General features: G+C 39.2%; 1 protein-coding gene across 1 annotated transcript in view; it reads right to left on the reverse strand.

Moving 5' to 3' along the window:
• Positions 1–24,250, reverse strand: part of PHEX (phosphate regulating endopeptidase homolog, X-linked) — a gene marked incomplete at both ends in the record, with an annotated part of 82,235 nt that overhangs the window by 40,005 nt on the left and 17,980 nt on the right. Inside the window, 9 exons of the mRNA XM_010158304.1 lie at positions 1,378–1,479; positions 5,088–5,216; positions 9,468–9,561; positions 15,830–15,975; positions 16,284–16,367; positions 18,325–18,441; positions 18,557–18,625; positions 21,874–22,100; positions 23,201–23,287. Of these exons, the coding sequence (XP_010156606.1) occupies positions 1,378–1,479; positions 5,088–5,216; positions 9,468–9,561; positions 15,830–15,975; positions 16,284–16,367; positions 18,325–18,441; positions 18,557–18,625; positions 21,874–22,100; positions 23,201–23,287 (1,055 nt within the window). The remainder of the gene's footprint in view (positions 1–1,377; positions 1,480–5,087; positions 5,217–9,467; positions 9,562–15,829; positions 15,976–16,283; positions 16,368–18,324; positions 18,442–18,556; positions 18,626–21,873; positions 22,101–23,200; positions 23,288–24,250) is intronic.

Consider the following 24,250-nt stretch of genomic DNA (forward strand, 5'->3'; position numbering starts at 1 on the left):
ATGGTTAAGCAGATTATGTGCTAGAAAAATCAACATTCGATTTGAATATACACCTGTAAAGGTGTATAGAAATATGTCTATTTCTATTAAAAAAATAGAAAATTTTCCTGCTCTTATTTTGCACAAAAATTGTGAAATATCTATATTACTCATCATTATATTTCTAAGGGTACTTCTAGTAAAAATCAGGTATAACAGCCAGTATGAAATAATAACTCCAGTCCATTTACTGTCAAGTTAGCAGGAAATAAATGGCATCGTACTATTTTTTTCTTGCTATAGACTTTATTGGGGCATTTTATGCAGCTCCATTTCATTTGCTCATCTGTGAAGAGCACCACTTTCTAAAATTTAAATGGGCTGTATATGAAATTTTAAACTTTCCAATGACAGAATATTTCAACAGTCTTTTCATCGGAATTACCAAAAAATTTTGAAGTCCATGTTTCTTTTTAAATCAAAACACTGCTATTTTTATTCAAGCACAGTGAGCAGGAACAGCTCAGCTGCACTTTCACATCAGTTTATTCAAAGAGGGTATGTACTAATTAACTCATATCCCATTGTCTCAACATATAAAGAGGCAGTCTTACACATTGCCCTCAATTCCAACTGCTCTTATTCCTCTTCCAACTGCTGCTCTGGGGGAAGATCTCTGCATTTGGACAAGGTCCCTTTCCACACACCACATTCTGTAAACGTGGGAACAGAGTGAATATGGAGCTTTGAGTACCTCCTCTGGCCTTCACCTTTACCTCTTGCATTTAATTGTCCCTCCATGTGAAAGCAATTAGGAACAGTAATGCCATCCTTGACCATAACACTTCATAGCTGACAGTATTCTATCAGGAGGTGGGTGTTTGGCTGGGATGATCACCCCAGTCCTTGAAGATGGCTTTCAAGGTAGGTAGGCCTCCCAGCATGACAATGGAGAAGGTATGAGACCCAGACTATTCCCAAATCCCCTTCTAGGCTAGAGCTTCCATCTCCATACCAAACACCCTCAAGCCCCCAGATGTTTTAGGCACTATTTTTGTTTGTATGTTGGTGCACCCCTGACATCCCAAGCAAGACGAAGACCTTATTGAGTAAAGCCGTTCTACAGCCAAATCTGAAATAAGCTCACAGTCTATATCAGCCAGAGTCAGACAGAGAAAGATGGAGACAAGGGAGGAAGAACACGGTAACAAAAATAACTTCAGCAGAGAAGCAGGAGCTCGGATGGCTCGGCTGCTAACAAAACAAATGTGGCACACATCCCTTCACAAAAAAAATGAAGGCTAAGTAACTGAACTGCAAGTACAGTGATATTCTGTTCTCACTCAAGTCAAATCTTCACTGTAAGCATTTTACCCATTCACCATTTATATTCATTACCTTCTCATAAGCTTTTCTTTTTGTTTCAGAATCCATCCAGTCATTTTCCTTTTCCAACATGTCAATAAAAGCCCAGCGAATTCCTTCAGTCAACTCCTCCATCTGCAAAACATTTAACAAACCCCACCCCAGTAAAATATGTCATGGCAAAATTGTTATAAGAAAAGTTCTGGTGCAGGCAGGAGTGATAGATTTGGTTAGACCATGAATGATTCCAAATCACAGTGTCTGCTCTTCCTTCTTGAAGGCTGATTCCTTCCCTTCTTTCAGTCCTTAGACATTTCTTGTGAAAACAAGTTTCTTTCCATTTTTCTTTTCCGTCAGTTGTCCCACACAACCCGTTCATTGCTGATCCTTTCATGTCACAGCTGTAAGAATGTCTGTCTTGAAATCATGAAAAATACTGGGAGAAATACAGTGATTTGGGGAAATTTCTCATACTTCGATTCTAGATGAGTAGCCCATGTAGAAGGAGGAGCCAGCTCCAAGACATTTGAACAAATAAAGCCTTTTCTACCGAGAGAGAACTTGTAGCCTTGTTTGCTTTATGTCAGACTGAGACCCACCTTACTAATATTGCCAAAGGACTGCATTGCGGCTGATGGCATCACAATCCACATACAAAGCAGTATCCAAATATTTAGCCTGTATTTAGCTGTGTTTGTGAAGTACTCCTATCCCTTGCTTACTCCTGGGATAGAGGCCCTGGCTCACAACACTGAGCAGCCTTAGCTGCTTCTGTGGCCGTGAACCACCAGTGACAGCTTGTGTCTGCGCAAAGGTGTGAGAGCCCACAGCCATTTTAGCTGGGTTGCTCCTTCACATGAGTTCTCTACAAATGGGGTTTTTTCAGGCACCTATACAAAGCCATGAGCATATGACAAGCAAGTGAAAATAAATAAATAAATAAATAGAATGAAAATAGGAGTGTTTCATCAGCATGCACACTAAGAAAACCCTGAAGTGACAGAGAACAAGAAACCCAATGGATAAGAAATGCATTATATCGGTCTAAAGAGAGAAATATCCTCATGCCTATGCATCCGTCTGGCACCACAGACCAGAAAGGTGTAGGCAATCAGCTGCTTCCATTTATATCAATAGATGAACCTCATAACAGGTAGCCACTGAGAATACTGCAAGAGCGAGGCAATTCAGGGGATCCAGCCGTCGCTGGAGTCCTTGAGCCGAGACCAAACCGGAGTTGAGATAGCACAAGACATGACAGATAATCATTACAGGAAGACTATTGGACCTTTGTGTTACCAGTTATGTTACATTTAAAACTAATGAAAATGTCAACTACCAGAGATTTATGTAATTTTATTCTACAGATCTGATAGCTCTGAAATGTCATTAGAAGTGGGGACTGAACCCTGGAAAGTAACGTCACCTTTAGCAAAATTGTAATTTATGTATCAGATGTATATTTTAATCTGAAAGCGGTCTTTTTTTGTGGTGGACCCAGACAAAACATAGCAAAGCTCCTTTGATTATTCTTTTTTTTTTTTCTACCCTTTTCAAAAAACATTTTCTTATTTTTAGAGACAATATGGGAAAACTGGAACAGGTCTAGCATTAAATATGACTAAATAGTCAACATTCACAGTAAACTGCATCCCAGGGAACAGGGTAACTTAAAAATATTGATGACAGAGCACTGCCTCAATTAACTTAGTGCACTAATGAGGTGAACTGCATGTATTTGGAGGTTACAAGTTCAAACTCTAGCTCTGTAGCTGGGCCCTGGTGTATACTTAGGCTTTATGCACCAGCTGTAGCTCCAGGGGGCAGGGGGAGAAACCTATTCCTGCTATCAAAGTTATTATTGAAACTGCTCAGGCATAGCTGTAAGAAACACTGCAGGCACTCTGGGTTAGAAACAGTGCTATATTTAGACACAAATAATGTCTTTCTTGATAAAAGGAGAGAAGTCTCTAAGGTATGAAACACCAGTGACAAAACATGGGGGAAAAAGAATCCATATTATGCATAACTCAGGATTTGCTTATCATAGACAGATATATGCCATGAGGGGCGGGGTGGGAATCTGTACAAATGAGTGCTTTTCTCAAGTGCTTTCTTACTGCTCAAGGAAAAGAAATAGAACTGAAAACCAATGAAAATGATAACACCAAAAATTATTAACCTGAAAAGCAAACTTCTAAATGGATTGCAGCAACTCTCACCTGTGTCTAATTTTATATCCATTGGGCAGTTCGTTATAAGTCTGAATCTTGTGATCTACACCATAAATTTTATATGCATTTCTTACAGTGGATGTTACTGTGAATTCAGACTTGATAATTTTTAAAGATTTGTTCTGAAAGGAACATACCTGCTAGGGAATTATTTTAATTAGGTCATATTTCAACAGAAAACCACTCTGTCAGAATCTCAGAATATTACCTCACATATACAAACATGAAAAAGTGTCCGTCCCCACCATACAGTGTACATTTCTTACAGTCCTTCTCTTCCTACCTATCCTGTGTACTGTGTACCCCTGAAATATTTTTGCCACTAAACTGCCAAATAGCACATTACAAATTCGATCAAGAATCAGGGAACTGAAAAGCTACATCTCAGAGAGGAAACTCCAGCTGAAGACAAGTAACAAAAGAAATGCAAAACCTGAGAGGGAAACACATTTCAAAGATCTGGAGAATCCAAATCAGAGTGTTGGTCTGTCTAAAATGGAGTCCTCCCCTGAGAAAACAGTCCAACTAGATCAAGTCAAACAGGCAAACTCCAGCTGCTGAGCCAGGGCAGTGCAGGACTATCACAGAGCTATTTCACATGCTTCCTAAACAGTTGTGCCTGTCCTACACCAAGAGCTAAGTTCAATGACTAAATTAGTTCATTTTAAACTGATTACTGTTGGAAAATCAAAGGTTGGAAAAACAGATATTGGAAAATCCTGTGAGAAAAATATGAACTGAAAATAAGTCATATATTATTGTGAAGGGTAATTAATCATTTGAACATGTTATTACAGGAAGTGACAACGTAGCTATGTTTGAAGTTTTACAATGAGGATGAATGTCAACCTAAAAGCTATTCTTTGGACTCAGCAGAATGGGAGAATACTTTCCTTCACTGTTGAGCAAAAAAAAAAAAAAAAAAAATCCAAATCACAAATACAAACTCCCAGTATATGGCTGTAAGCTTCCCTTAATTTGGGCCAGACATCAGTTACATTTTTCTTGCTTAGACTACAGGTGTAATACTGTCAGCTTTAAAAGGGTAGCCCTGAAGCAGAGAAATCTTGAGTAGCAAAGACTACTAGTCAGTAAAAACTTTATAGTAAAGAGTTACACTAGCTATACTAAATCATTTCTCATCGATACCCCTCCACTGTCTGTCTGTCAGATATTTTGGTAGTTCAAAGACTGATTTTCTCCATCATATTGTCAGCACAGTCTGTCTGTCATTATTTACACAAATTAATGCTGCTCAGCCTGTTTTTAATCTGGCTACATGTTTTCTCTGAGGACTGTATATGGAAAGAACAGGCAGTGCCCATGTGGACAGAAAAGTGATATTTCTTTGAATTTCTTCTGCTTTGTCCTTGTCTTTTTTGTTTTAATTCAATTAAAGCATTTTTAAGAATCTTGTCTCTTTTTAAACATCAGCCTAACATCAGAGACAATTTGCGAGGAGGAAGCCAATAATTAAAAGTTACTAGACAGAGATCTCAAAGGACTCACCATCTCTTTCTTGTCTTCTTGAAAATGCGCGTTCACAAACATCTTGCCCACAACATAAGGGAGTGCGCTTTCAACAAGGTCCACACATTTATCCCACTGGGGCAGCAAAGTTGTGGTTCCATGGATCACCTGTTGGCCGGTACATGTAGTAGGTCATAATATCATATTGTTTGAGAAGGACAAGTCTGCATCCACACACAGTATGGCCTTACGCATATTTGTCAAAGAGCTACCAAAAGGAAACAGTAACAACACTTTACACTTATTTCTGTTTTCATCAAGTGCTATGCCAAACCTTTTGAACCCCACAAAATAACTCTAGGATTTTAACTGTTCAGAAACAGTACAATGGTAATGACTTAGGGAGGCTGGGCTTAGAGGGCTAGTTGTGGGAAGACATTCCCAAGTGCGAACTTCAGGCTAATCTTGGTAGTCTTTCTGTGTTACGTGGAGAGACACTTTCCTCTAGAAAATTCCTGCTCTGAGATATTTCCTCAAAAGCTTGCTCTCTCAGCTGAGTAGGTGAAAGACTTAGAGTGATCATCCTCATGAAAATGAGGTCATTCTTTACGAAACACCTCATACAGAGCCCTCCACTGCCGTGAAATGATCTGTGCTAACTAATGATGTCTAACATTGGTAGGTACGTGTCCACAACCTTTTGCCATTTACCTGTCTAGCTACTCTTAAAACAGCCCGCATGAAAAAAAATAGATGCTTTCAGTCCCTTTCCCAAACAGAGTATTTACAGGAGAAAACACATTTGAATCATCAGGAATCCTTGAATACATGTTTGTCCCCTCAAAATCTCACTCCATGTTGTGGTAGAAAGATGCCAGTAGAACGGCTTGTATATTTTACTAAAGGAATGGTGGTTCAGTATGCGATTTCAGGCTCTGGTGATGTCCCTGCATACATGAGTTTCAACAGAGAAATAGTTAAGGCACTAATAAAGGAGGTAAACTAGAGCTCAAGCACATTACTGCCTTGTTTTTGGTTTCCCACAGGAAGAATGTTGTTACCGTGGATGCTTACCCAGTTAACATTACATCTTCTCATCAAGGTGGAAGTTCATTTAAAAAAAAGCACACACAACAAAATATGAGATGAATATATGCAAGCAATAGCAGTGCTGATTTAAGAAACTTTTGTTGTTTTCAAGGTTCAAAGAGTTCCCTTTCCACTTAAGGAACTTCTTAAGCTTTTCCACACAGAACAAGCAAAATCCCAGCACACTAGTTAACACCTGTCAGCTGTGTAAAAGGCAGAGCACAGTCAACACCAGATCAGGTCAGGAGGGATAGGATTTTGGCCTCTCACAGACTATACAAGCCTCTTAACCACTGATCTAGCAGTTTCTGAGCTTTTTCTTTCGTTCAGTCTTCTCTTCCTTTGAGCCAAAGATTAAATTTCTAGCAAAACTGAAGGGTTTAGATTTGTTGTTTTGCAACAGAAAGAGATTTCCTTGGAAAATTCCAGAGTAGCTTAACCCTCAGTTACTGAAGGTCAGATATTTTGGTAGTTCAAAGATTGATTTTCTCCATCGTATTGTCAGTAATTAAGCTTAATCAATGACTCACACTTAAATACACCAGTGAGTTGCATTTTCAAACGCTTTTTATTAATACTGTGCGTTCACTAATAGATTTTCAATGACAGAGAGAACACTGCTTCTATAACAAAACCACATTAGGCAAACCAGTACACAATAAGGTAATGGTTTCCTAAACAGAGCCAAATTTGAAAATAAACTCCTTTTTCCAAATTCTACAATCCTCATATATAACACAGCACTTAAAAAAAAAAAATAGAGGGAAAAGAAAATTTCTCTCTGGGGTCCAAGCAAAACCACAATAGAGCTTTTTCTTGATGCAGAGAAAGAAATGCAGTCATGGCATTAGTCATCAGAGCTTGAAATTCCTTCTGAAATCTCTGACTACGCATCAGCCACAGAAAGATTCAGGAGACAGAGGTGGCTTTTAGACTGTGACATATTATTATTACAACATAATAATTATCATTATTTTGAGGGAGGCTTGACTGTAAGGAGGACAGAAAAACAGCACAGGCTGTGAGACCAATAAAAATAGAGCTGAGAGGAATAGATTATATCTCACAGCTGGTTTATTGATATTTATGTTACAACAGCCAATTAGAACTGCCTCAAAGCAGTCCTCCTAATATTAACGTACCACTCAAAAACCCAGTGCTCCAGATAGTAACAGTGACTATAAATAGAAGGTTTCAAGCCCTCCCAATCAGTTCAGAGCTTCACAACACAATTAACTGATCTCTTCCCCAGGTGCCACTGCACATTTGCTGGGACTCAAAGCACCACTGCAGAGGAGCTGCTGATAGTTGCTGATGTGGTAATCAAAGCACTTTCTCTAGAGTCAGCAGGTTTGCTCTATTTCTCAACCTGAAGTGTTTTGAAGTTTCATCATGTCTTTTTTCCCTCTCTTTGCAAAGAGTTCAAGTGCCTTAATGCCAAGATTTCTACACGTAGGCCGTAAAAGCCATCAATAGGAAATGAGAACCTCGTGAAAAAAAAAAAACAACTATGCTTATGAGAGGTGAAGCCGACTGAATTAATGAATAAAATATATTCTTCCCTTTAAGGGTCACTGATTCATCTCATGGTCATGTCCTCTTAGTAGTCATTCAATGTTTTCTTCATTTATCTGGCAAGAGGTTAGCAGGTCCTTTTTATGATCCCAGAAGACCTGCATGCCTTTAGTCCTCCAGCCTCAGACTGGACAAATCTGTTCAACAAAGCCTTTGCTTTGGACTCCATTTCTCACAATGTTTCTGCCGACCTGTGAAGTCTGTTCCCTTGAGCTGTTTCCTGCGCTTAACTTTAGCTATTGATTATTAGCTATGGCTGTTTACTGCACTTAACTAACTCTCCATCTCCAGGTCCCAGGGGCAGAAAATGGGAATGAGCTGCTGACTCACTGCCCTTACTGTGCTGTTCCTAATTTTTCACAACCACTTACATGAAACCTTGATGACATTGTTAATAAGCATTGAATCAACTTAAATTAGATTTCTCTCGAAGCTTCTGGAGAAAGTACCCAGAGAAGTGACAGCAGCTAGTTACCATATCAAAACACACAGTATCCAAAGCTTAAAGTTTCCTTCCAGGATTTTTTCTGACCATAATATAACTCAATATAACTCAGTATTATGCTGCAGACTGGCTGATGGCCAGCATCAATCTATTTTACGTGGCTAGCAAGGAACGTCCCAGGAGGGGACACACTTACAGACTTGTCACTGTGGTTCTGACAGCCAGTTTCTCACATGTTTGCATGAAGAAAATGGCATCTTTAATATGACCAATTTGAATATTATTTCAGAAGTATAAGAGACAGCTTTTTCTGTGTAGTTTCCATCAAGCTCTTTGGAATTTATTTTTAGGTACATGATCAGCTCAGAACTATTCCAGTACCACTCATGAAAGGCATCATGGGTGTTTCACTTAGCCACGTGCTGCCTCGCCAAGGCGGACAGAGCACCCACACCCCCTGTACCACGCCACTGGCAGCGTAATGACAGCCTGTTGCCATGATGTCACCAAGCAGCTGAATTTCATAACGACAAACAGAAAGTTTCCAAACATAGGAGCGGGATAACAAAGCACCTTTCAGTTTCACTTTCAACTTTGTTTTTTTAAATAACCTTCTTGCTGCCCACAGGATTATCAGGATGGTTTTCTATTCAGGGTTCACTTAATCAAATGTGTGTGTTTTAATTAAATGCTCATATTGCTTAATAGATAATTAGCTCCACTCTCATAGCTTGAGGCTGTGACTAATGTCTTCTGGGGCTTCTGCAAGCCCAAGCAAAAAAGGCACCTGATAGGCTGCTTTGAGGAAATGGCTATGTATGTATGTGCTACAGCTCATGTAAAGATGGCACTACAGAATGAGAAAGGTTTGAGCAAGCTTAGAAACGATGAAATGTTATACTTCTGTTTTACCAGAGCTACATTCAGGCATGTGTAAACAGTAGGTTTTTTTCAAAAGCTTAGATTTTAGCCAAACCTATTTGGCCTGCAGGAATAGTACAGGCCACAGCCCTCGCACGTAAATAAAAACTTTCCAGCTTTCAAGTTTCTGCATAAGGTTTTTACAGGAGATGTCATAAAACTCCTTAACATAATCTAGAAGACATTTTTCCTTAGTGTCATATACAAGAATATGTATGTTAATTGTTTTAGAGAGAGTATTCAACAACAACAAAAACCAACCCCTTTATTCAAGAAACTGATCCAGAATGGAAAACATTTAATGTTTTTCAAAGACATAAGCAACTGTAAGGGAAACCAATAGTGTTGACTCTAGTTCCATTTTAAATGCTATAAAAACTCCAACTTACCCGAGAAAATTCCAGCCACCGATACTGAAAACGTCTACTGAGGTTAAACAACCTTGAATAAACCATCCTCCACACCAGATAGTTAGCAAGAGTCCTGTTAAATCAGACATATTTTTATCAGACATCTAAATGCAGATGATGTACTGCAAAGTACCCACAGAAACATTTCAAATGAATGGTGGAAATCTCACCTTGAAAATTAATGTGTAAAATCTAAATTGATAAATCCCTATTACACACAAAAAACTGTATGATTGCAGCCGGTTAATATGTAATTGCACCATGATACCCATCTTCTAGGGGATATTTACAATGAGTTCATCTCCTGGTATGACATTTTTATATAATGCTTTTTTCAAAAGGCAGATTTAATTTTCCATAGAAGCGGCAAGAACTGTGTCATAATAATAGTTGCATAAAAGTTCTATCCAGAGATAAGCAAATAACTGATTTTTCTTTTGTAAATCAAAGTGAATGTTATCTCTCCTCATTAGCAGGGCACATAAATCATAACTATGAAACTGAATAGATACCAGTCCATCCCATATATACTATCGTTATCTCATATTTGTATCTTTTATTAGAAGTCAAATATACTTTTTAAAGTTTTTACTACCCACAGAATTATTAAAGTATTACCTCTCTTATTTTGTAGATGGATAATTGGAATACCAGAAAAGGTTACTGAAGGAATACCAGAAAAGGTTACTGAGACCAGAAAGTCTCAGTAACAAGAATCTCATAAGACCTGAGGCTGAGAGTTGCAGGAAGAACTTGTTCAAACTTCCCAGGAGACCTGACACCCATGCCCCTTTTCCAAAACTTCAAGTACCTGACTGGAAGATTTATCTAGTCTATACTGAGCTTTCTCCATGCTCAACAGTGGCTGTAGGAGGTAAAGGTGCATTGTGAAATGCAAAATTCAATTTCAAACAGTCTCAAAACAAGTCCAATAATGACCTACACATATTCTCGTCTTATAGACGACACATTTTTTCAAGGATAGTAATTTTTCTAAAGCTATGGATATCCAAATGTTGCTTATTCTACACTGGGATATACATAATATTTGGGGCAGGCCATAGACCTCTATAGGGAGGAAAATTTCTCCTTTGCAAGCAAAGATGCTGTTATGGACCATCTGAACAACTACCCCATCTCTAAAAGTCCCATTTCTGCAATTTCCCATTGCCATAGGTGGGGAGCAGCATAGCTGTTCCTACAGTGTCACTCCATTAGTTCCATTCACAGACACATCCCATACGGTCCCCTCCTCTGCATCGTAACAGGTTATAAACACACTTTGTGGGTGTGTTGCCTTCACAGCAGCATCCACCTGAGCCATAACTTGGGGTTTGCCCCTAACCAAGCTCCAGTCCACCCATACAAGGCCTCCAGCTCCAGATACCTTTTTGATGCAAGCTTAGACTCTTGGTCACTCATCCAGGGAGGTGATTAAGAGGCGAGAACAGAGAAGTCTAAGGCAAGCTACAGCCACGTATTGTCTATTAGGGACTGAGGACATTAGCGCACACAAATCCAAGAGGGACATGACACCAAGAGCAGATGGATGGCTGTGTGCTCTCCATGAGATGGCCGAGAAGTGCACCAGAAACCAGCCTTGTCAGGCTCTCAGGTCTGAATTCATCCCGTGCAACTCACTGTAACTTCAGACATGCCACATAAAATAACCCTGAGCATATTCCCTTTTCTAGTATTCCAGTGTATCATATAATACACATAAATCCCCACAATAATCATAAAACATACCTGAAAAATCTTTTTAGCATGAATAATGTATATTTATAACATGGTACATGTTACAAACCCCAAAATAGTTAGCTTTGCTTAGATGATCAAACCATTTTGAGATAATGCTTTAGGGTCATTAAAAATTTATTCCCAACTATGAAATACCAGAAGGTATAGATTTTTCTCCTTAGCACATTTCTGACAAGGCAGAATACCCTCACTCAATGGCAACTGATGCACCCTAAAAGTGCTCTCACTGGTTTTGTAAAAGACTTGTACTCCACAAGCCTCAAAACTACCTGCCTCAGGTATTTCTGCACAGCTGAATAGCATCCATGCTCCTGCAGCTACTACTCCATGGATCTAAAACAGTATTTATGCAAGTCCTACAGAATGAAAGGTTTAAAGTTTTAATTTCGATCAAAAGTCACAGGTAGAAAAACCTAGCAAAATAGACTGCTATCATAAACCAATTATTTGTCACAATTCAATATTTAATTGCTACCGATAAAAATCAGTTCTCCCTTCTGTGTGCATCTTGTTCTCATCTGGCAGTGCTTATCCTTATGTGTGAGTTGGGGAACCTCTGTCAAATTGGTAGTGAATGAAAGATTGAAATTTGTAAAGGGTAAGTCTCAAAAGGTGACCTATTCTAAGACACTGATATCAGTGAGAATTCAGAAACTTTTGTATCAGGCATAAGTAATGAAGGCAGCTGTCAGCTTCAGGAAATATCCCACAGTTAACTGAGGTTTGTTTTAATTTGGGAAAGAAAAGAAGGTTGACATGTCCTAAAACCAAGTTGTCTGATGTGATTGTAATAATTCCTGATTGTAATCACACTAGAATCCACTGATACATATAATGCATAAAACAACAGAAAGGTTTTGCTTCAAAGCCCAGAGGTATGTTTGGGGGGGGGGGAGGAGGAGGGGCAAGGAAGGGAACAGTTGAGCGGTTTTGTTGTTGTTTGTTTGAGGAGCCGTGTTCTTTATTTTGTTTTTCAAAACAGAAACATGTTTGATCTGAATTTATTTCTCTATTTGGGGATGATTATTTTATCTTTTTGGCTAACTGTACAAACTTAAAATCAATTGGTCATCTTCATTTGGTTTAAAACTGACACTTTTTGTTTATGAAATGCCTTCAGTGCGTATCTTGGGGTGATTTTCTTCCGGCTTTCACAAATAAGTTCAGAGAAGTTAACCTCTTCACATGGACTAAAATCTAACAAAACATACAAATCCTCCAGAGCACTTATTGTTGTAACCTTTCAGAAGAGTACAGTACAAAGTTCCCTATTTTAATTTCAAAATGACTGTTACAGAAAGAAGTGTGGGCTCTTTCTAAACCAATATGGCCATTACTGTAATACACACTTCCAAAGAAAGTGGCACTGAGCTTGTTTGCTGGAACAGTTAAAATTATACCAGCACTTATGAATATCTATAAAGGAATGCTCTACCCTGTCTGGGAATAAAGTAGCCTGCTTATGTAAAATTCTGTGAGTTTGTAATATTTTAATCAACAGACATGGTGGCAATTAAATAGGATAGATTTAATATGAGATAGATGGACAAATTAATTGACATTTTAAGTAAAATACCCCTTCCGCAAATTTTGAAATCTATTTGAAAATTGTATTCATAATTGAGTCATGAATCAAATTATAAGTACTGGAAAACTTCTGTCTCTATTGCTAGAGGCAGAAGTTCAAGTCGAATTATTGTAACTTCCCTCTCTAATTTTTCAGAGGCACACTAAGACCAGGAAGGAGATCTAGTGCCCCCATCCCACTTAAAGAAAGTTCTTCTTATGCTGCAGGAATTAGAGAATACTTCTCTATTCATTGTCCCATACTGCAAAGATGGGGTGGGGTAAGGTAAGACAAAGGAAACCACTTCTTCATTCCGACATCCATGAGAATGGTGAAGCTGCTTCCTTCAACAGCTGTAAATGCCTCCAACAAGGACACAGTTTACTGTATCCTATTCAAGGGTCACACACAAAGTACCAACACACAGGTAATGGAAGGGATATAAGGAGCTCTTAACTGCTGCCAGCACAGTCCCATCTCCCCCCTCATATGGAACAGCTGTACTGGATCTCTGCCATTATCTCATTTACACCACAGCTACACCTGTGTTTTCAATATACACCTCTTCTTCCTGTAATAGATATAAGCTCCATCAAAAAATCAGTCACTACACTAAAAAACTGAAGGAATCCCTGAAGACTTCTCACAAAGAAGGTGTGATTTTGGCACTGAACACCTGACATAACTTAGCCTACCTAGCCCAGGACTGACAGGCTCCTGCAGGCTGGTCATTCAGCTTTTTGGGCAGCTTGCTACAGAGTGACGTGCTCCTGAGCTGGATTCATAGCAGGGCCCTGGCTTGGGAATTTCAGACAGACCTCTGAACCACACCGCTGCACATATTTCAAGCTCCACACGGTAACTTGTTTGTATGCAGCACGGCTGTCAAGTAAATAGCAGCCTTATTCTACTAAATTCACTCTACACCCTGCCAAAGTGCTATTTTCTAGCAACATTGCAGTATGAATGATTTCACAATTCAAGGTTTTTCAGCAGGTTCTCAGAGGGAGCAGTTTTTAATATGATGATTGTGAGTCCATACGACTTGTCACCTCCATCACCAAGAACTGCTGCTGTAGCCAGCCTTAATTTTCACTCCATTCTTCCTTCCACCTGAAAAAAACCTCAGAGTACTTTGCCAGATCACTGGGGCATCAACCACCTTTTTGTGCCATTTTCAACAGTACCTATGCCAGCAGGGTGCTCATCAGGTAAGGGGACACACAAGGCATTGGAATAAAAGTATAATTTAGGGATAGAAGGTTTGTATCTGAAAAGAATATGAACTTGGTGACAAAACTTGCTCCTCCTAATGGTGCTGCATCTCCTGAAATTATAAGAAATTATTTCATGTTCTAATCACTGAAGCAAATAAAAAATTCTGGTAATGCTTTACTAGGAATTTGATTGGTCTGGATATTTACTATAACAAACCAAAGTCACAGGTTTTGCATTAATTTAATCTTTAAAATATCATATGGAGATCAAGAAATAAGATTACCTAAAAGGAAATATCTTTGTTAAGCTTTTAAAGTTCACCCTACAGGGAAATGTTAAGACCTCATTGTGAGGAGTTCACATTAAGAATATTGCCCAATTTTCTCAAGCCAGACAGTAAGTTACTTCTAGAGAAAACTATGAGATATTAAGTAATTAACATTATCATCTAATAGATAAACATGATCTTTGTTACCAGGCAATGATTGTTTGGATGGATTTCATGTACAAGAATTTTAAGTCTGCGTGGCTTGAGTTTAGCACACTATTTGCCATTTCTAATATTTTATGATGCAAATTTCTTAGTGTCAGACTGACCAGAAAATGCCTAAACCATTATCAGCTGTAAGATATGCAGCCTGAATATGCTGGAAATCAGGCACTGCTTTTGCCCACCCCGCTGACCTGGGCAGATCAGGAAGCTAGTCTCGAGCTTTGCTGAAGACAGACATTGCTATTCTTTCTGGTCATTACTCCAGCCTCCCTCTGCCATGACACACAGGCTGGCTTAACTTCTTTTGGACGCTCAGAGCCAGATTTTCCCTGAATAAGACCATAATGGAAAAAGCCTCCAGGTAATTACTCTGTAGTTACAGACTGTATCTGTGTGTGTGTTGCACACAGGGAATAACATTCTCTGTTGTCTCGCTATAAGTGCATCTTCTAAATCACCGTTTTATCCCCCCTGATGTAATTAACTTTGAGATACAAAGCATGGACAGCCCAAACCATTTAGAAGGCTTTCTTCATCAGATTAAAACAATTTTTATCTAAATTTTGCAAAGTAAGAATGTTTGATGATCTGTAAGCAGTCAATAATCTCTATTTTTCTTATTGTTTGATCTATATGTTATTTTTACAGGTACTATGAGTTAATACAAACATTCTGTCCCTGGAGACATGGAGCAACAGTATAAGAATAATGCTTCTGAATTAGTCTTTTTTTCTGAAATGTAAATTTAGTTGTGACTATACTGTACCAGCAGCAAAGAATCATTCTTTTTTGAGACAACTGCCTAACAATTTCCTTTCAAGTCCAGCAAAATGCCTCAGCAATGAGCAAATTATCACAAAAATCACTTGGATGGCATCAATAATGACATTTCAAATGGGATGTCGTCTTCATGTACACTTTTTCATTATGTTGCCCAAAACTGTTTTGCTTCCCTGTGCAAAGCACATCTACTATCTTTAATCTGAGATACCTGCATTTTACAACTATGTCTTACATGTGTAAATGATTTCACAGGATACAGGACCCCATATAAATAAGTGATGTTGAATGCATCTGCAAAAAGCAGCTTTACTGCAACCTGTGCTTTCAGTAAAACCAGAAAGGTGTTGAAACTGCAAATTCTACTACTACACACAAGCTAATATCTACATCCTCATTCAGACATAGCCAAACAGACCTTTTGCCTAGAGACTTGACTCCAAGAATATCTGAAGCACCAGGAAAAGCCCAGCAGTTGATGTCCCCTCATAAGCATAGGTGAAACCATCATAGGATCCTTACTTTTTCCTTTCATTTTCTAGTATCCTGAATAAATCCTTGAAGTACTGAGGAACACGAACAACCACATTTTCTGAAGGACCTATATCTTTGAGCTCAGGATAGAGTTTGGTGTCAATCACCTTCTTGATATAACCCAGCCAGTCAAACTGCAATGACAAAGAAAACGCTGGTTAAAACAGATTATGGAGAGAGATGCTTTATTAACAAAGTTGCACCTTTGAGACTAATGGTTTCAAAGCTTTACTTATTAAAAATTTAGAAACTATTGCACTCTGTCATTACATGTGTTTTCAAACCTCACTAAAGTTGTAACTATTTAAAAGAACATAAATTTTAACTGAGTACACACATTCTTAATGATATTCCTTTAATATGCTGCCCTGCACACTAAAGGCAATTTTAATTATATAGGTCAGATACTAAAAGAATAATTTTGCAATTATCCCCAACAAACCTGTGGAATCATGGCACTAAGCTCCGATATGTTCATTTTATTGTACATCACCTCACTTGTTCGATTTTCATATGGAATCATGATCTGTGGGGAAAAACAAAACAAAACAAAACACCAACAAACACAACATCAAAACAAGGATTATCTTGCAGGGACCTGCTCTTACATCATTACTGTCCATCATAATCCCAGTGCAGAAATATTACACCATCTGATTTCCAAGCACTCATGGCATTAACTTCCCTTTCTGAGGATGGCATTTAACTAGGAGAAGTGGAACATGGTTCATTGTCATTTTAACTCATTACTGAGGAATTTAATGAGCTGCATGTCTTCTTTGAACATATTAGACCAATTTTAGCTCTGATTATACTAAGGAAATGCACACTGATTCATAAGACATATAAGCACACCTAGGTCATTAATACTTATTCATCCATCATGTCAGGTAGAAGCCAGATCCAAACTATATGGTTTAAAAGGTCAAATCTGAGATAGGCCTGCTGGAAATGTATCTCATCTCTTGGATTTGAACATGCTCCTTGCTATGGCCTGACTCCATCTGAGGGAAGAGCCAGATAAACACAAGTTCCTCCTCATTTTCCCCCAGCATTCTGATTTCCATAGCATGAAACCTGGATACATAGACCAGACATGAATTAAAGCATTCTCCAACAAAGCCTCTTATCTAGGTGACCAGAGGAACCAGACCTATACACCGTTAAAGTCCAAGGACATAGCAAAAGAAATCCTATATATAATGCAAGTCCTTTTATAGCTGACATGGGACGTTCAGATTCCAAGATGACAGCATAGTTAGTAATAGAAAAACAAATCAAGTACAAGGTACAACTCAAAATTTTCTGTGTGTCCAAGACAAACAAGAATTCCTGATGGCAATTCCAGCCCTGCTCTAAGGTACATCCTATATAGCCTTTACGCTGTGAAATGTAAAGAGAACAGAGATTGATGCCAGACTAACCAGACAGCTGGCAGTTCTCCAACCAAAATTCTCCAGTAAGTGTCTGCGGCTTTACTATTGCTCAAGCCACACAGGAGGAGGAAAAACAAAAAACAAAACCCAAACCCAATCCAAACAAAACCAACAACAACAAAAAATAACTTTATTCTCCCTTTCTGCAAATTTCATTTATCTGACAAATCTTTAAACTCTTCTTGCTCTCATTTGTTCCCTTCTACTCAAAACTTTCCCTTTCTCCAGTAATTCAAACCTACTTGAAATCTTCTTTGTACACAACAAGCTCTCTCGAAGTATGCCACTCCTTCCTATATCCAAAATATCTTCCCTTTATTCTTGCTGTCTCTACCTGAGCACACAAGCTCTCCATTATATACACTCACTTAACATAAATACAGAGTACCACAGTACAGAGGTAAAAGCCCAAGTAACAAACAGGGCTAGCTCCTTTGCAATCACAGTAAGATGTTTATATAATTCATTGTGCTCATTAGGGATAATGCAACAATCCATGTTCTTGGACTCATGCCTAATATCTGGATATATTTTAGGAGGATTATTCATTCTAAAGGGAAATTAGGTAACCATAAGCAAGTATGGCTTGCTGCATAACGGCATGCATTACTGACCCTGAAGGTACTGTTCCATGATCCATGTCATCTTACATGGCACCTTCACCTAAATATATTTTGTGGATTAAAGCTCCGTGAGACATTCATTAAGTAAAGCATTAGAGCTACCAGACATAACAATGCCATCTTCTTATCATATCACCAATAAATAGAAGAAACACTTCCTGTTTTTTCAGTCTACTGGATCATAATGAACTATCTGCTCATTATTCCATCCAGTCTAGGTAACTGAAGCTGAGTATTAGGCTCTATTTAGAGGTTTGCCAAAATTTCATCTCTTCTTTAAGCAGAAAGATGGAAACACTCATTTACCACTATCGTGGATGGCCCTCAGTTTGGCATACATGCACCATAAAGAAGTGTCACTGCTTTTCCTCCTGTAGACAGCAACAGGAAAAAGTCATTTGCAATCCCACATTAAAGTACCAACCTCAGCTATTTTAACTTCCAGTCTTAGAACCGATTTCATATCGGACTCTGCTCGTGAGGCATTTGCACCCAGAAGCACTGCTGTATCGACCATGAACTGCAAAAAGGCATCTCGGTACTGCAAGTTGGGGGGGGAAAAAAGAAAGTGTGAAATGACCACTGGATTTGGAAAACAAAAGCAACAATGAAAAAAACTGAGGGAAAACATGGTCACTCATTTTAGTAATACTTACAGATTTAGCTTCTGTGGTGTTTTCTAGGTAATCCTCCCGAGACGCAAGAGAGAGGCTTGCTTGATCAAGCTGTTAAAAAAAAAAACACACACAAGAAAGCATTTAATAGGTAAATTCATCAGATTTGAAAGGTAGCCCTATAAGCAACCTTGGAAGACTTCATGTTTTATTGGCAATGCGTGTAAATATCTAACACACTGCACCAGCCTGAGTTCCACAGGATTTTGAAACAACAGAAGAATGTTATGCTGTGCTGACAATGTGACCTAAATCACATTGCTGTGATCTGCGAAGCTTCAGGTGCTCCCTGCAATATTTGAGCCACCTACTATAGCAAAGAATCACCTACATGATTTAAGTGTTTATGGCTCCATTAACAAGTAGGTAATGCGATAGGACTGAGTGTACAAGATCAAAGAGTTTGTGCTGACAACCATCCAGGCTAAACATATCTCAGAGGGGCACAAGAGTCAGCTTGCGACAACACTAGTCTAGTGTAGGGACCAAAAAAACATTAGGTGCTGGAGCACGTTACCCACTCTGTGCTTGAAAAGCATCATTAGCCATCTTTGACTGAAACTGAGGTGACACTTTTGAGCTTCACCTTAGACCAGCACTAAGTGCTGTATCTGGCTTTTTGAACAGACGTACTGGAACAGCTGGGTACCAGCCACAGAAATGATTGCACGCACGCATGGGAAATTGTTATGCCTGCAGTGCATGAGCTAAAGAGGTCTGGTAGACCCAGGTGGATCTTTGACTTACCTTTTGATCTAAACATGGATCAAATCTGTTGGTCTATAGGCACCCTGATATTGGAATAAGGACCTCAAGGTAATTTCTAAACCAGTCCTGAAAATTCACTGATATCTACACTTAGTCTTTTGAGTGAAGTGACTACATGGGAGTATTTGCATACCATTTCAAGTTCCTAACAAAGGAAAAATCACAGGACAGCATAGATCTTAAAATTAATACTGGAAACAGATTGCCCAAAACACTGCAATGCAATCAGGTTAGGTTAAAGTATGGAAGCTGAAGCTGAAAACATAATTCAACCATCTTCCAAACTCTGAATAAGAGACTGATGGGAGAAAAACCAACAGTTTTGAAGCTCTAAAATTATTGTTTTGATGCTGTATTTGTTTTTAAAAGATAAGTCTAATGAAGAGAGATTGTATTTATTCATGCAATTTCACCTTTTTTTTAATCTAAATCCTACACCATTTATATTTCACATTTTCTACATTTATAAAAATTACCTAAATAAATACAACTTAGAATCTAAAATTAATAAATAAATGTCATATTTTCCTCTACTGGCTGATGTTCTTGACCTTTAACATATAGCATAAAATTTTAAAAATCATCCACTAAAAGGAGAGTAACTGTGATGTTCAGTGCAACTCTGATTCTTTGAAAAACAGCATCACCACCTTTTTTCAGCATATTGAAGAAAAAGGATATACTTTTATGCTTTGCATATGTGTGTCCTGTTAATAGTTAACTTCAGATGATTTGGTGAATTTCAGTTATGTGTCTGTTGCAAGAAATGATCATCCAAATTGTTCTGGCTTCAGAGTTAGATTTGACAACTCATTGAAACTAAGAAAGGACAAATATGAGAAATAAACAAAAAAGTTAACCAACTTCCTTCAGCCCTCAAGAAAAAAAGATCACGTTGAGTGCTGAACAAAGTTTTATTTGGAGTTTCTACTTTTTTCTGATCCATTCATGATTTTGCAATGCTGAACAAAAAGGATTTTGCAATAGGGCCATTTTCACAAGCAGATTGTAATACTCTGTGGTGCATCTGCAGGCTTGGGACTTTGTTAAAACACAGACAAAGTACAATACTGGCTGATGCATTCTGCAGATCAAGTTCTTAATCAAATTAGCAGCAACAACAGAATACCCTACAGAATAATGTTATTCATACTATGTAGTGTTTCACTTATTTAGATACCTAATTCTTAGGTGCCACGAAGCATACTGACTGAGGATACTGCTAGGTAAAATTCATTTCCAAGAGACCAGCAATAAGGGTGTATCTGCTCAGCTCACCGCTGGCAGGTGACTTGGGCTGAAATATTATGACAGGAAATAACTAAATCTCTCTCCTGATTTTACTGTTTAAGTTCATTTAAACAAATCTCCAGCTGAAGCAATCCTGTCAGGAACTGAGCAGCACCTTAGCAGAATGGCATCTTAATACAGCAAACTGTTGATCTGCTGTTGACTTGACTATTCAGGAAAATGTCCCATAACTGGGGAAAAGTTGCCCTTCAATTTCATACCAGTTAAATGCCTCAGCCAAAAGGCATTTTAAAGAACTGACTCAGAATCAACATCCACTCCACTACTGCCACAGTTAACTGTTGTTTGATCCCCAAATACTATGTATTCTTGACTGTATACCTACAGCTAGTCAAGATGCTAGCAGCATAAGGATCGCAGATCCTATTTTGTTGTGATGAATGGCATCATAACTTTTTTCTTTGTCCCTTCTCTCTTGCCTTCATAAACTATTTTCTTGTGGCAGTGGAGGGCTGGTCTACTCTGGCTACTCATCTCTACTTCTTAAAAAACAACAATGCATTTGGCCCCGACACTCAGTCTCACCATGGTGACATCTCACAGCAATAGCTACAATTCCTTCTGGAGTTTTGTCAGACTACAGTGAGGCAACGTTTCTTGGGTCGTTTTCTCACTGATCTAAACTGTTGTGTAATGTCATGCACTGTTAACAGACTGGTAATGCTTTGGTCCCAAAGCAATAGCATTTCAGTAAAATGGTAAACTCTGTGTTTCAGGTTTAGAAGTGTTTAGGATACATCTCTGATGTAAGTTGCTGTGCAAGCACAAGATAATGTGTTTCCATCTCAAGAAAAATAACTGAAGTTCAAAATACCTGCTACTGGTGCACCATTCTTCATCTTCACAGACAAAAACCATTCTTCATGCAACTGATATGTCACAAGCAGCACCCAGAACACCCCCAGGAATGGATACCCACCTCTCTTGTTCTCACACACATAGAGCCTAGATGTTGGTCTACTGGGAACATATTTTACCTTTTTTTTTTTCCATTTTAAAAGAGAAAATACCCTGTACAGAAATATTTTTAAATAGCATGTGGTTCCTAGTGTCTTCTACATTCCCATGAATTGACACCTACACACATCTGTAAGTCAGTTGATAATAGCAACAATAATCAAGTGTATACATTTGGCAAGAAAACATGTTTTTTGAAAAAATGAGACCACAAAATGGTCTCAGGCTACGCGAAGTAGCCTGATAGGTATGCTATACTGTACCTTCAGGATATACCGATTGGAGAGCTTGTCATCAGCGGCCACGTATAAGCGGATGAAGACAGAGTTACTGTATTGACCACGAAGAGTTGCCAAGGCTTGGACTAAGCTAAACCTCCTTTCTGACCACAGCCCTTCAGGTCCAATGTTGGATTCCAGCACAGGCCAGCGGAATGGCGAATGCCTCAGTATACTTAGCAGGGGTTTCACGTCGGCTTTTTCAACTTTATCTGAAATGTCAAAGCGTGACAACAATTACATTCTAGACAATTCAAATCCAGCAGCAGCCACACGAGACACAAAGATTTATCGGCGTTGATTGATTTCTAGGCAAGACAAAACACAATAGCTGAAACCCAAGGCCGTCTGCTCTGCATGTGAGCATAGAAGTGTGGGAGTCCAACCCAGTTTATCTGAATCAAGAATAAGAGAGGCAAATCAGTTCCTTTCAAAAAAAAAGGCAAAGGGCTGTGATTAAATCAATTTAAAAAAACCCATTCCTTGCTCAGAAACTAGCATAGAAACGTCACTGGTTCTGAGAGGGCTTTATTGTACATAATCAAAGCTAGAGGGGTCAGCATCTTGGCATCAAGGCTATGGGGCTGTCTCAATTGCTGACTGTCAGTCTCAGGCCATGCTGGAAGAAAATGGCTCAGGAAATACAGTCTGAAAGATTCAGAAGGACAAAGGGCACTTTGATAGACAAAGTCCACTCCCTCCCACCTCATCTTTCACCCGTGCAGCTACATAAAGGTAGTGATGTGTCCCAACCTAGTGTACATCACCTTACCGCAACATTTACAAGCTCAGGAAAAGCACTCCGCAGTGTGGCTACAGGACTCCCCACCCTAACTTGCTTGACATCCAGACAACTTGAAGATAAAGAGTCCATGGTTGTCTATGCCCATACCTATAGAAGTGTTTAAAGATGTATTTAAGAAAAGTATTGAGAGAAAGGTGGAAGGTGTTGAGCAGCAGGGTCTTGAAAGTGTCGGTATGAGAATTTCATCAGAGGGCTCCTCTGATTTAGCAGGCACTACACCCACATCCCTGGGGCACGGTTTTGGCATCTTTTTGCACAGATAAATATCCCTTCACAGCTCCCTGACAAGCAGAGGTCTCTAAAACTGAATTCTTGTGCCTTGGTGTACCCTCAGTCTCGATAGCCAACTTCAGAAATGTGTAGAAGACCCTCTGCATTCAGTTGAAGCCAAATCAGCAAAACCTGTGTTTCTGCATGAAGCTTCACAAAGCTCAGCAGAGCACCAAAAAGCCTGCCTTTATAAACACAGGTAACACATGAGTGTCCCCCTCAAACGAGGCCACTTACTCTCATTCATGCAGGATGCGTAAAGGATCTTCGCCTTCTGTACAGCTTCACTGTCTCGCCTTTTGCTGATGGGTTTCTCAAGTAATGCTGAAAAAAGGAATTAAATATTTTCTTCAATCCATTGGAAAATGTAGGAACTATCTATCTGTTTGCCTGTCTCCACATTTACTTTAATCATAGCATTTGTTTAACTAAGGATGAGGTTCCATGTGTATTTTCTTCACACAGACATAACTGCACTTCTTTCAATCTCCAAAACAGAAGGATTTTTTCCTTTATTTATTTTTAAGAGGACTTGTTGACCAGTTGACAGATACTGTTTCTTACTCACCTACACAGACAGTCACCCTCAGCAAACTGAGGGGACAGGGCATCATGGGGCAAGGGTGGGAATCAGTGCACATGGCAGTGAGTTAGGAATTCTTTCAAGCAGCTCAGCCTCTGGTGCTGGTACACTGTGACATCGGGGTCTAACGGAGAAGGCAAAAGGATCCCAGCAGCAAGATTGCTGGTGTTCACTTTTGCCAGCTCTGTTGCTGCTGAAAGGATGCAGCAGAGAACTGCCCTGTTGCCCATCAGATGCACACAACTCAGTCTTTTAAATGATGCAGAAGGCCAAGTGTCCAATACTATCTGAAAAGCTGCACTGTACAGCTCTCACACTATAGGTGTCAGCCCCCTTGGCGCCTGAAAGCCAAACTAGATTTCTAGGCTGTCATCTCTCTGCATTCCTTACATTCCTCACATTATGTTATGGAAGTGAAATAGCATGAAAGGTGCATCTGAACCTCAGCAGATCGCTCTCAGCTGCCTTGAGCCATTTCATCCAACTTGTAAATCAGCCACAATGCAGCTGCAGATGCATATACTACAGCTAAATGCAGAGGCAGCTTATCCTCAGCGGGATCCATCCGCTCAGGTGCAGCATAGCATGCGCAATTCCATGGCCAAGAGTAGCAGGGTTGTACTTGAGTATAGCATGGAAACAGGGCTAGCGAACCCTGTCAGACCTGACCTGGTTTCGTAAGGCCCAAAGAGGTCCTACACAGC

Source organism: Eurypyga helias, unplaced genomic scaffold (genome assembly GCF_000690775.1).
Source record: "Eurypyga helias isolate BGI_N326 unplaced genomic scaffold, ASM69077v1 scaffold7339, whole genome shotgun sequence".
NCBI classification, from domain to species: Eukaryota; Metazoa; Chordata; class Aves; order Eurypygiformes; family Eurypygidae; genus Eurypyga; species Eurypyga helias.